Source organism: Dictyostelium discoideum, assembly GCF_000004695.1.
Source record: "Dictyostelium discoideum AX4 chromosome 5 chromosome, whole genome shotgun sequence".
Lineage (NCBI taxonomy): Eukaryota > Evosea > Eumycetozoa > Dictyosteliales > Dictyosteliaceae > Dictyostelium > Dictyostelium discoideum.
Genome location: NC_007091.3, coordinates 4563019 through 4575518, shown reverse-complemented (window position 1 = coordinate 4575518; position 12500 = coordinate 4563019). Strand labels below are relative to the sequence as shown.

The following is a 12500-nucleotide window of genomic DNA, read 5'->3' as shown; positions in this document are numbered from 1 at the left end:
GTACCAACATAAAAAAAAATTACATTTACCAAAAAATAAAACAACAATCCACAAAAAAAGAAAATCTCAATTTTATTATAGTTATAATGATAAAAAGATTAAATTAATTTTAAATTAAATCTTTATATCTTTTTTTTTTTTTTTTTTTATTTGTTTTTATTTTTATTTTTTTTTTTTAAAATTTTCAACCTTTTTTTTATTTATTACTAAATTAACTCTTACCTTGTCCCATTTCAATAAAAAAATAAAAAAAGATATTTTTTTAAACATTTTATCTTTATGTTTTTTTTTTTATATTTTTTTTATCTTTTTTCTAAAAATAATTTTTTTTATTTTATAATAAAAAAATGCGCTGGTAAAAAAAATAAAATTAAAAAATTAATTAAATTTTATTTTTTTATAATTTTTCGAATTTTTGAGAAAAAAAAAAACAAAAAATAGTATTTGTACATCTTTTTTTTTTTTTTTTCATTCTCTTTTACATAAATTGACTTTTTTTTTCAGGTTTTCTATTTTTTTATTTTTTTATTTTTACTTATTTTTTTATTTTTTTTTATTTTGTTTTCCCCTTATATAATAATAGTTAAGATAATAAATAATAAAAATAATAATAATATTGGGATTTCAAATTTGAGCGAAAAAAAAAAAAAAAAAAAAAAAAACACACGCACACTTATATATTTATATTTTCTCTGTAAATAATTAAACCGACACATAAAATAAAATATAAAAATATAAAAATATAAAAAAAAATAAATAAAAAATGGAGAAATCAAATAACTCCAAAACAGGAGGAACAATGATCGATTTAGGATATAACGAGGAAGAATCATTATTAGATAATGCTTCATCATCATCATCATCGACAACAGTATTAAACGTTCAAGAGCTATTATCACAATCTGAAACTAGAAGGCAACTTAAAACTCAACCTGTTTATTTGAAATATGTATGTATTGAATATTTTTTTTTTTTTTTTTTTTTCAAATTGGTTAATAAAATAATAAAATAATAATACTTTTTTTTTATTTTATTTTATTTAGTTTTGGAAAATATTATTAATAGTATCAGCATTTTATAGTTTACCATCAATTCAATTTGTTGTATTTCAAATAACAGATCCAGAGATTAAATGTTATTATAATTATAAATGTTTAAGACCATTTTTAGGTATACCATCATTCAACAATGTACTCTCGAATTTATTTTACTTGATAGCAGGAACATCATTCATATTGATAACTCATTTCACATCACATCAAGAAGATGGTATTCATGGTTTACATACAGATTTATCATTATACTATAGTTTAGGTTTAACAATTATTTTAGAAGGTATTTTCTCTGCATTATATCATGTTTGTCCTTCTAGATTAAATTTTCAATTTGGTATGTATATATATATATAAATATTTTAATTTATAAATTACATGTTATTATTAATAATAATAATAATAATAATAATAATAATAATAATAATAATAATAATAATAATAATAATAATAATAATAATAATAATAATAATAATAATAATAATAATAATAATAATAATAATTTATTAACTATTAAATTTTATAAAATAGATACAACATATATGTTAATTGGATCAGGATTATTATTTTTTGCATTACATCAAAAAAGACATGCAACTTTAACAGCAGGTGCATTTAAAGCATATGGTTTCTTTTCATTATTTATTTTCTTTAATTTCCTTTCATTAACAAATATTAATATTTATGCGTAGGTGTTTTTTTTTTAAAAAATATAATAATAATAACAATAATAATAATTATATATATTTATTTTTAATATTTGATAGTATATAATATTAAAGTTTATACTAATATTTTATTTTTATTATTTTCATCAAATATATAGATTTTGGGTAATGTTTGTTATTGTTTTTGGATATGTATCAATTATAGGATCATCATATTTATTAGCACATAAAAGAATGGATTTAAATCCAAGTATTGGATTTTTATGGAGAACATTAAAGAAATTAATTCGTCCTTCAACAATTGATGATAAACCAAGATTTTTTGCACTTTTAATTGCAAATATTTTAAGTTGGGCTATTGTCATTGCTTTTGCTGTCTATGGTATGATGGGTAGTATTTCTAAAAACTTTTCAAATTTAATTTTGTATGTATTAGTAGTAATTAATAATAAACAAATAACAACAACACCTTTCTATACTATAATTTATACTAATAATTAAACTACATATAAATATTAATATTAATAATAATAAATAATAATAGAGGAGTAATGGTATTAGACTTTTTAATTTATTTATTTTATTATATAGCAATGAAAATAAAATATGGTGAAAAAGTATATCTATTTGTTTGGGTATTATTCGCTATTATGTTTTTATCATGGGGATTTGGTTTGTATTACTTTGAAATTTCCGTTACAAATAAGTTTTATACTTTTGATGAATCATTATTATTGAATAGACCATGTATCATCTTTAATTATTGGGGTATGTTTTTATTTTTTATAAATAAATACATATATATATATCTATATATATTTAATATCAAATTATTAATTATTAATTATTTTTATTAATTTTTTTTTTTTATTAGATACTCATGATTTATGGCATTGTAAGTTTATATTTTTTAAAATAAAACATTAATAAAATAATAATAATAATAATAATAATAATAAAAAATAAAAATAAAATACTAATCCATCCTATCCTATTCAATAGTCTTATCAGCAATTGGACTTTTTTCAATTATGGCCATAGTTTACTTTGTCGATTGGGACTTGAGAACTGTCCCTCGTTCTTTGATTCACGTCTTTTAAATATATATAATATATATAAAACAAACTATAAATATTAAAATAATAATAACTAATAATAATAAAAAAGATTAATAATAGCCTAGTAGTTATAATTAAAAATCATTAATTACAACATTAAACTTCCAAAAAAAAATATATATATATAAAAATAAATTAAATAAAGATTAATATAAAAAATAAATAGTTGGAATCAAAAATATTTCTTTATTTTTCTTTTTTTATTTTTTTTTATTTACATATATATGAAACATTGTTATTACCAAAACACCTCAAGAAAAAATCTTTTTTTTTTTTGGTCTCTTTTTTTCACTTTTTTTTTTTTTTCACTTTTTTATTCACTTTTTTTTTTTTTAAATAAAAAAGTAATAATGATTAAAAGTAACAAGACAATAACTAAATTATTTCAATTAAGTAATATTAAAAATGAAATAAGAAATTATATACATATTGATGGATGTTTTAATATTGAAAAGATCAATAAACAGATGAATAATAGTTCCACTATTACTAATGGTAATATATCGGTAATAAAGAATAGAATTAATGGACCCTTATCATTACATGATTTAGAACATTTTAATGACAATGGATATATTATAAAAAATGATATTGATTTATTTTCTGAACAAAAGCAACTAAAATCATTAATAAATGATAATAATTATATCATAAATGAATCTATAATTAAAACAAATCAAAACTTTTTAAATTCATTTTCTCAATTATTTCAAATTACCTATTCAAATTCTCATAAAACCAATAATAACAATATAGAATATAGTGAATGGCCTAATATATATAATAATTTCTCACCAACTGATATAATATTAAACACAAATAATAATAATAATAATATTAATGATAATAATAGTAATATTAATAATAAAAGAGAAAAAGTAATTATTTTAGACTGTGTAGGTATAAATAAATTATTGTAATATAAATACTTTTTTTTTTTTTGATTTAATAATTATAATTATTAATATTGTGGATTTTATAAATTTAGAATCCATTTAGTTTATTTAAAAGTGAGATAGTAAATAAAGATAAAATCATTGAAAGTATACAATTAAAAAAATGGAGACCAATCAATTCAATTTTATTTATTGGTGATGATTCAACAGCTTCAATAAATTTAATACCTAAATATCATAAAAAATCAATCCAATATATTTGTGAAAAATATTCAAAAGAGAAAATAAATCTATCAAAAAATCAATATAGATCAATAAATTCAACAAGTGAACTATACAAATATGATTCAAATTTAATTTCTCAACTCAAAGAAATTACTTTAAAAAAGGGTGATTTAATTTATTATGATTCAAGATTACCTTATTGTATAATTTCAAACAATAAAAATAATAATAATAATTTATTTATAAAATTAAGTTATTTACCAAATATTTCAATAAATAAAAATATTTAATTATTAGAAAATAATGGATATTTTTTAAATCTTAAAAGATAACAAAATAACAATATATCTATATATATATATATAGATTTTTTTTTTTTTTAATTTTATTTTATTTTTTTTTTATTTTTTTATTATATTTTAATTTATAGAAATTACCTCTTTTCTATATTCTCTTAAAACTACAGGAATTGAAGTTGGAGGTAACATACCGAATTCAGTGATAACCATATCAATTAATTCAATTGGAGTTAAATCGTACATTAAATTTAAAAGTTTTAAAGTGCTATAAGATTCCCAATTCTCTAATAAACTCTTTGAACCTTCTTTTTCACCTAAATTTTGAACCAAATCTTGAGGATTACCAATTTGATTGAAACAAATTGAATCCAATTGAACACGTTCAGTGAATTTATAGGTTTCACAACAAACAATGAATGGAACATTGTAGAATTTAGCCATTGATGCCACTAAACTTGTACCACTTCTAGAGATTAAATTACCATTTGAAAGAACAGAGTAAGCACCAACGAAAACCTTGGTAACCTCTTTCATAATGTAACTGACTGCGTGTAACATGATATAGGTTATTTTAACACCATGTAAAACCAAACGATGTAGTAATTCTCTACCTTCATGTTTTGGACGAGAGTCGACAATGATTAAACGGAATTTCTTTTTATCTTGAATAGCTTGTTGAATGATCAACTCTACGACATGAGAGGAGGCATAAGTTAGAATTACATCACCATCATTAATCTTTGAGCAACCATGTTTTACGATTGCATTATCGGCCATTTGAATACGTTCAATGAATTCATTGATTGATTTGATGAGGTAATCTCTTGCACCCTCGTGTGACATATTGTTGGTGAGTGAAAGTTTATGTTTGACATAATTGATTGAATTACCCATAGAGATTGAGATTGGTCTACAATCTACGAGGAATTGAATATTTCTCTTTAAGAGGCTATCCAACTCTCTACTGTAAACCTTATCTGGTGCAGCAACGTAGTCCTTAAAGATTTGAATGAATGCTGTCATCATTGCGATTGCACGTGCATTTGAACCTGCAATCTTAAACTCTGCATACTTTAATCCCAATGAAATGATATCTGGATGAATTGGATATTTCTCATTTGGTTCATCGGTTGATACCGATACACCCATTGAAAACTCTGAATTATATTGTGGTAAATGATTAAATAATTGAACGGATCTTGAACTTTCACCAACTTTTATAATCTTTTTCTTTGTAATTTTACCCCTTTGCTTTGGATCATCGAATTGTTTAACACCATGTTGACCATCTTTAGCAACTTCTTTTGATCCTTTAATTTCATTTGATTCTTTATCTTGTTTATCTTGTTGTTGTTGTTGTTGTTCTTTATCTTTTTTATCTTGTTGTGTTGCTTGTTGCTTTGATTGTTGTTTTGGTTGTTGTGGTTGTTTTGGTTGTTGTTGTTGTTGTTTCTTTTGTTGTTGTTGTTGTTGTTGTTGTTGTTGTGAATTTGTATTTGGTGTTGATGGAGTTGATGATGGAGTTGATGATGATGGTGTAGATGATGGAGTGGATGTTGGTGTTGAAGATGTTGAACCTATTGGTTGTTTTTCAAATTTCAATTCATTTAATGATGATGATACTTTTGATAAATCTGAATTTACATTATTTTTACCTATAATTGATGAATCTTTTGGTGAAGTGGCATTATTATTATTATTGTTATTATTATTGTTTTTTCTATTATTTGATGCTGATAATAATGGTGATGTTTGTTTATTATCGTATGATGATTTTGGGCTCTTTCCATAATTTGAATTATTTGACCCCAATGGTGGTGAAATAATAGTTGGGATTGAAACTGGTGATGTCTTTTTTATTAAATTTATTATTTATTATTATTTGTATTTTTTTTTTAAAAAAAAATAAATAACAATTAATTTTCTTTATATTTTCTCAAAAAAAATAAATGTTTTTGCAACAATAAAACTTACATTTGTATCGAAACCTATAGTTTTTTGATGAGTTGGTTTTCCTTCTTGTTTACTATCTAAATAATCACCTAATTCTTTAAGAGATGCACCAGTATCTCTATATGAGCTATTCTTTCCAAATGATGACATTGTTTATTTTATTATTTTATTTTATTAAATTTTTTTTTTTTTTTTTTTTTTTTAATGCTTTAAAAATTTATATATATATCAAACTGTGTATTAAAAATTTTTTTGATGAAATGAATTTATTATTCTTTTATTATATTTTCTTTTATTTATAAATATTTTAGTGATTATTAGTAACCTAAACTATAGTCTCTTTGTATTAAATAAAAAACAGAAAATAATTATTTGCTGAAAATCGTCAATAATGAAAATTTTATAAAAAAAAAATTGAGTTTTTTAAAAAAAAAAAAAAAAATAAAAAAAAAAAAAATAAAAATAAATAAAAAATAAATAAAAAAAAAAATAAATAAAAAAAAAAATTAAAAATAAAAAATCTTTTTTTTTTTTTTTTTTCTGTTGTTCATTGTTCATTGTTTAGGAGTAGGGATAAATATATATATATATATATATATATATATATAATAAATAATGTCAACAGCACCATCACCAACAATTACATCACCAACACAAACATCACCAGTTGTAATAAATAAATCATTAATTTGCCAAGATAGCACAGTTAGTAATGGTGTTCAAATTGCAATTGGAACTGTTTTACACCCAAGATCATCTATTATAATTTCAGAGGGTGCAGGTCCAATTATTATTGGTGAAAATAATATTATAGAAGAATTAGTTCAAATTGTAAATAAATCACCTGAACCAATGATAATTGGTTCAAATAATTTATTTGAAGTTGGATCTTGTATGCATTTTCTTTTTCAAAAAAAAAAAAATAATAATAATATAAAATAGAAATAATCATACAAACACACACACACACACACATATAAACATATATTTATACTTTTATTTATTTTTATAAAAACTAATTAATAATAGATATAGAATGTAAATCAATTGGAAATGGAAATGTTTTTGAACCAAAATGTAAAATATTAAAGAATACAATAATAAAAGATCAATGTTCAATTGGAGCAGGTTGTATAGTTTCAGAGGATAAAATTTGTGAAAATAATACTATAATTGCACAAACTCAAAATAGTCAAATTCAAACAACTTCAACTTTACCATATGACCATCATTCAAGTATTCACATGACTCATTTAGAATTATTACATAAATCAATACCTTTATTTCATACTATTAAAAAAACTCCAATCTTGGAAAAATAATAATAATAAAAAAACACAAAAATTGTAAATTAATTGGTATCTCTCTTTTATTTTTTATTTTTTTATTTTTTTTATTTTCTTTTAATATTAATTTCAACAGTACCAGTTGGATTTGTTTTATCATCTTTATCAAAAACTTTAACATTTTCTTTATATTCCATACCAAAAGTTACAGAACTTGGAAAGATTAAAGCTCTACCAATGAAATCATTTGCAGTAAAGGTATCATGATCCCATAACTCTAGAATGCATTCTCTGTAACTTCCATTCTTCATTTTAAGTTCACCATCTTCATTCCAATTTGGTGTTAAAGTTTCTTTACAAACTTTACTTTTATAAATACATTTATCATGATCACCTTCAATATTTACACTCCAAATCATAACGAAAGGATCAGCTAAACCATTACTATCTTTTGCATCTCTAACTGAACCACTACCTATATGAATGTCACAAACTGTATAATCTTCTTGTTTCTTTGGTTTTGGTGTTTTATCTTTTTTTTTATCTTTTCTATTTTTTTCTTTCCATAAATATCCAAATGGTCCACCTTTACCACCCATATTACCTTGATTAACTCTTTTTTTTTTTTTTTTTTTTTTTTTTTATTATAAGTATTTGAAGTAAATAAAATAATATAATAATATAATAAAACTTACTGAGTGGCAAGCATATCCAAATATAAATCACCTGACATTTTTTTTTTTAATATTTATTTATTGAAATTAATTATTTATTTGAATTTTATATTTTATTTTCAAATTGTTTGATTTGTTTTTTTTTTTTTTTTTTTTTTATTTTTTTATTTTTTTTTTTTGATTAGATATTTTTACAATTTTGTGTTACCTTTAACAAAAAAAAAAAAAAAATTAAATTCCAATTTATTAAATTAATGTAACTATATTCTATGAATCAATTGTCTATTAATAATTTTTAAGAATAATCTTTTGTCAAGTAATTCAATTACTATTATTAAAGTGTATTAAAAAAAAAAAAAAAAAAAAAAAAAAAAAAAAAAAAATTTATTTTTAAATCAATTTGAGATAATTAAATTTATTTATTTATTTATTTATTTATTTATTTATTTATTTATTTATTTATTTATTTAAGCACATGAAGAAAATGATTTAGTTGAACTTGAATTGGTAATTTCAATATAGACAGTACCACTTGGAGTTGATATTTCACCATCATAAACACTAATGGTATCTTTGAAGGTATAACTGTATTTTTTAATATTAATAGCATCAACATTTATTCTAGCTCTACCAATGAAATCATTTGCAGTTAATAAATCGTGATCCCATAATTCAACAATTAATGATTTATAAGATTCCTTTAATTTTAAAGTACCCTTTTCATCCCAGTTTGGAGTTAAAGTTTTTTTACAAACTTTACTTTTGAAAAGTGATTTATCTGGTTGTCCTTCAGCATCAACACTCCAAATAATAACAAATGGATCTGATAAACCATTACTATCAGTAGATTTTGCTGTTCCACTACCAATAAAAACATTGCATTCAAATTTTTCTTCAACTTTCTTTTTTGGTGCTTCAAATTTAGTCTCTTTTGTTAATTTCTTTTCTCTTCTACTTTTATCTTTTGCTAAATAACCAAATTGTCCATTCTTTCCACCTATTTATTTATTTATATATATATATATATAAAAAAAAAAAAAAAAAAAAAAATTAATATTTTAAATTAATAAATAAAAAAAAAAAAAAAAAACCTTACCAAAGTTGCCTTGACTAACCTAAAATAAATAAATTAATAAATATTAGAATTTTTTTATTTTTTTAGTTTTTTTTTATTTTTTACATACTTGGGATGCAATAATATCCATATAAATATTCCCTGACATTTTTTTTATCTTTATTTTTAATTTAATTATTACTGTTATACAATTAGTTTTTTTTTTTTTATTTTTTTTATTTAAGACTTTTCGAATTTTTTATTTTAAAATAAAAATAAAAGAAATCAAAGCCGTTAATTTTTTTGTGTACTGAAGATATTTTCACAAAAACTTTGAAAAAAAAAAATTAAAAAAAAAAAAAAAAAATCAAAAAAAAGGTTTTGATCACCAACCAATTCAAGGATTTGAAAATCAAAAAAAAAAAAAAAAATCAAATCGACATTCCTACCTAATTGTGCATGCAGTTAGGGCTTGAGCAATACGCACAGGCAAAAAATAAAATATTATTAGAGTTTTTATTTTTTTATTTATTCAATTATTATTTTTATTTAATTATTATTATTACTTTTTAGTAAATCTTTTACCAAAATGATTAATTGAATTTTTACTTGCAACTCTTTTAAATTCATCATTTGAAATATCTGTAAATTGGAAAAGAAACTCTGAAGTTTTAATTTGACCAAGTTTAAGAGATTCAAATAATAAATTTTTCAAATTAATTGAAGATAAAATACTATTATTATTATTATTATTATTATTATTATTATTATTATTATTATTATTATTATTATTATTATTATTATTATTATTATTATTATTATTATTATTATTATTATTATTACTTTTAAAAACAATACTATAATTTTTAAAAATATATTTTAAAATATAAAATCTTGATTTTTTAATGATTGTTAAAATCATTAAATAGATTACATTTTCAATTGATTTTTGATTTTCTTTTAAATATGGTTCATCTAAAACGAATCTATTAAAAATTTTATCAATTAAATATAAATTACCAAATTCTGAAGCGTAATAAGGTATATTATGAAAATCACCGAAATATAAATACTTATCATTGTAATCACAAGTGGTTACAATTGTTTTAATATAACGATGAATTATACCTGTTGAAATGAATCTACCTTTACTAAAAACACTACTTTTTGGTAAAAGTTGGTCATTAAAATTAATGAATAACCAATTCAATAACTTTAAAAGACATAACGACATTGATCTAATCGGTAGGGTAATTTCCATATTCGAAAGTACCTCTGGTTGATTAATTGCATGTAGCGCAATTAATTTATACATTTTTAATCTAAAATTATCACCACCGTTAGAAGGATACCAATAATCACAATTTGAATAAAATTGACTATATTCTATCTTATAATAATTTGGTTTTGAAAGTATATATTGAACAATTTCAATTGAATGATGTTCCTTTGTAAACCAATTACCAAATGGATTAAAACTTTGAATTTTATAAATTTTACCATTTAAATTTCTAATATTATTATTTGGATTATTATTATTGTTATTATTATTGGAGATATCGTTATTATTTGGATTATTATTATTGCTATCATAAAATTCATTTTCATTTTGTTCAATTTTAATTAATTTTTCAAAATGTTTGAATAAATTTAAATTAATAAAAAAACTAATATATGAAGATGAAGAGGTTTGAATAAAATGATTTTTATGATTTTCAAATAAATATTCCATTACCTGTATTGATCTAATATAACGTGTAATTATGAATGGTATTTTATTATTATAGGTTTCTTTATATTCGAGTAAGTTATTATTATTGTTGTTATTATTATTATTATTATCTGTAAATCCTTTTTCTACCATTTTTATTAACTCTAAACTATCAAAACTAATAACTAAATAAAAAAATAAAAGTGGATTTGGAAGATCATTTTTAAATTTAATAACTTGATTTATAAATTCAATTTGTTTTTCTTTATTATTACAATGTGAGAATAATACTGTTTTTGAATTTGAATTTGAATTTGAATATGTTTTTCTAAATTGTTTTATTAAAAATGATTCTAAACATCTATCCTTATTAAATCTATAACATTTAATAAATAAAGTAGGTGCGCCAAATCTTAATGATAATTTTAAATAATAATGTAATTTAAAACAAAAGCTAATTGTTTTAATGTTATTTAAATCTTCATTATATAAAATATCTATAATTGGTGTTTTCTTGTGTTTATACATTGAATAAAATAAATCTAATAATTTTATTATAAATTCTTTAATCCCTTCTATATTATTATTATTATTATTATTATTATTATTATTATTATTATTATTATTATTATTATTATTATTATTATTATTATTATTATTATTATTATTATTATTATTATTATTATTATTATTATTATTATTATTATTATTATTATTATTATTATTATTATTACTATTGTCATTACTATTGTCATCATCATGATTATTTATTAATAATTTTAATATAATTGATTTTAAAGTTTGATTTTTAATTTTAATTTTATTTTTAATGATGAATTCATCAATTTCTTGAACTGAAATTAAATTATTATTATTATTTGGATTATATTTAAAAAATAATTTACAAATTGAAATTAATTGTTTTATTGTAAAATTTTCAATTATTTTAAAATCTGAATTTTGAATTCTGTCACATATAAAATGAACTGTTATACCACTACCAATACCACTAGCACTACCACTATCACTATTATTTAAAATTGTAAATAGATTTGAATAATATAATAAACCATTAAAAGAATTTGAATCAAATTTATTTTTTAAAGATTTTGTAATTGAAATATTTGATAATTGAAAATGATTTTTCATCATCATAAAGTATTCAATTATTTTGAATGAACCTGAATAAATTGAATTTAATAGGTTATTCAAATTTGGTTTATATTTAAATGTATCAACTAATATTTTAATTGCTTGTAAATTCCTAGATTCAATTAATTGATTGACTATGAAACTTTCATATTCATTATCATAATAGTAACCAACATTATCATTATTCTTATTAAATCTATCGATTTCTTTTTTATAAAGTTTAAAAAATTGAATATAAAAAATTTTATCATTTTTGATTGCCTTGAAAATTTCAATTAGATTTGGTTTGGTTATATCAAATATTAAATATTCACAATTCCTTTTAACTTTCTCCGCTATAATGTAAAATAATTTACTTTCTATCATTTTATTTATTGAAATGATTGAATCATAATCTGGTGATAAATTTGTT

General features: G+C 19.8%; 7 protein-coding genes across 7 annotated transcripts; 3 read left to right on the top strand and 4 right to left on the bottom strand.

Annotated features, from left to right (window-relative positions):
• Positions 1 to 763: 763 nt before the first annotated feature.
• sid1 (transmembrane protein) lies at positions 764 to 2820 on the top strand (the record flags this gene model as incomplete). The annotated part of the gene is made up of 7 exons (XM_001732989.1): positions 764 to 949; positions 1044 to 1389; positions 1584 to 1740; positions 1879 to 2145; positions 2265 to 2488; positions 2595 to 2615; positions 2723 to 2820. The coding sequence occupies 7 exons, from the start codon at positions 764 to 766 to the stop codon at positions 2818 to 2820; spliced, it is 1299 nt and encodes a 432-aa protein (XP_001733041.1).
• A 368-nt stretch (positions 2821 to 3188) lies between these two features.
• On the top strand, positions 3189 to 4249 carry DDB_G0295693 (hypothetical protein; the record flags this gene model as incomplete). The annotated part of the gene is made up of 2 exons (XM_001732988.1): positions 3189 to 3734; positions 3827 to 4249. 2 exons carry the CDS (start codon positions 3189 to 3191, stop codon positions 4247 to 4249), a joined length of 969 nt encoding a protein of 322 aa, XP_001733040.1.
• A 129-nt stretch (positions 4250 to 4378) lies between these two features.
• eIF2b4 (eIF2B GDP-GTP exchange factor) lies at positions 4379 to 6361 on the bottom strand (the record flags this gene model as incomplete). Its single annotated transcript, XM_630476.1, has 2 exons — positions 4379 to 6109; positions 6233 to 6361. 2 exons carry the CDS (start codon positions 6359 to 6361, stop codon positions 4379 to 4381), a joined length of 1860 nt encoding a protein of 619 aa, XP_635568.1.
• Positions 6362 to 6826: 465 nt separating this feature from the next.
• Positions 6827 to 7533, top strand: dynF (dynactin subunit p27; the record flags this gene model as incomplete). The annotated part of the gene is made up of 2 exons (XM_630475.1): positions 6827 to 7103; positions 7241 to 7533. 2 exons carry the CDS (start codon positions 6827 to 6829, stop codon positions 7531 to 7533), a joined length of 570 nt encoding a protein of 189 aa, XP_635567.1.
• A 71-nt stretch (positions 7534 to 7604) lies between these two features.
• On the bottom strand, positions 7605 to 8230 carry DDB_G0290755 (C2 domain-containing protein; the record flags this gene model as incomplete). The annotated part of the gene is made up of 2 exons (XM_630474.1): positions 7605 to 8112; positions 8193 to 8230. 2 exons carry the CDS (start codon positions 8228 to 8230, stop codon positions 7605 to 7607), a joined length of 546 nt encoding a protein of 181 aa, XP_635566.1.
• A 408-nt stretch (positions 8231 to 8638) lies between these two features.
• DDB_G0290753 (C2 domain-containing protein) lies at positions 8639 to 9394 on the bottom strand (the record flags this gene model as incomplete). Its single annotated transcript, XM_630473.1, has 3 exons — positions 8639 to 9168; positions 9268 to 9286; positions 9356 to 9394. 3 exons carry the CDS (start codon positions 9392 to 9394, stop codon positions 8639 to 8641), a joined length of 588 nt encoding a protein of 195 aa, XP_635565.1.
• Positions 9395 to 9787: 393 nt separating this feature from the next.
• DDB_G0290763 (hypothetical protein) lies at positions 9788 to 12454 on the bottom strand (the record flags this gene model as incomplete). The annotated part of the gene is made up of 1 exon (XM_630472.1): positions 9788 to 12454. The coding sequence occupies one exon, from the start codon at positions 12452 to 12454 to the stop codon at positions 9788 to 9790; it is 2667 nt and encodes an 888-aa protein (XP_635564.1).
• Between the last annotated feature and the right edge of the window lie 46 nt (positions 12455 to 12500).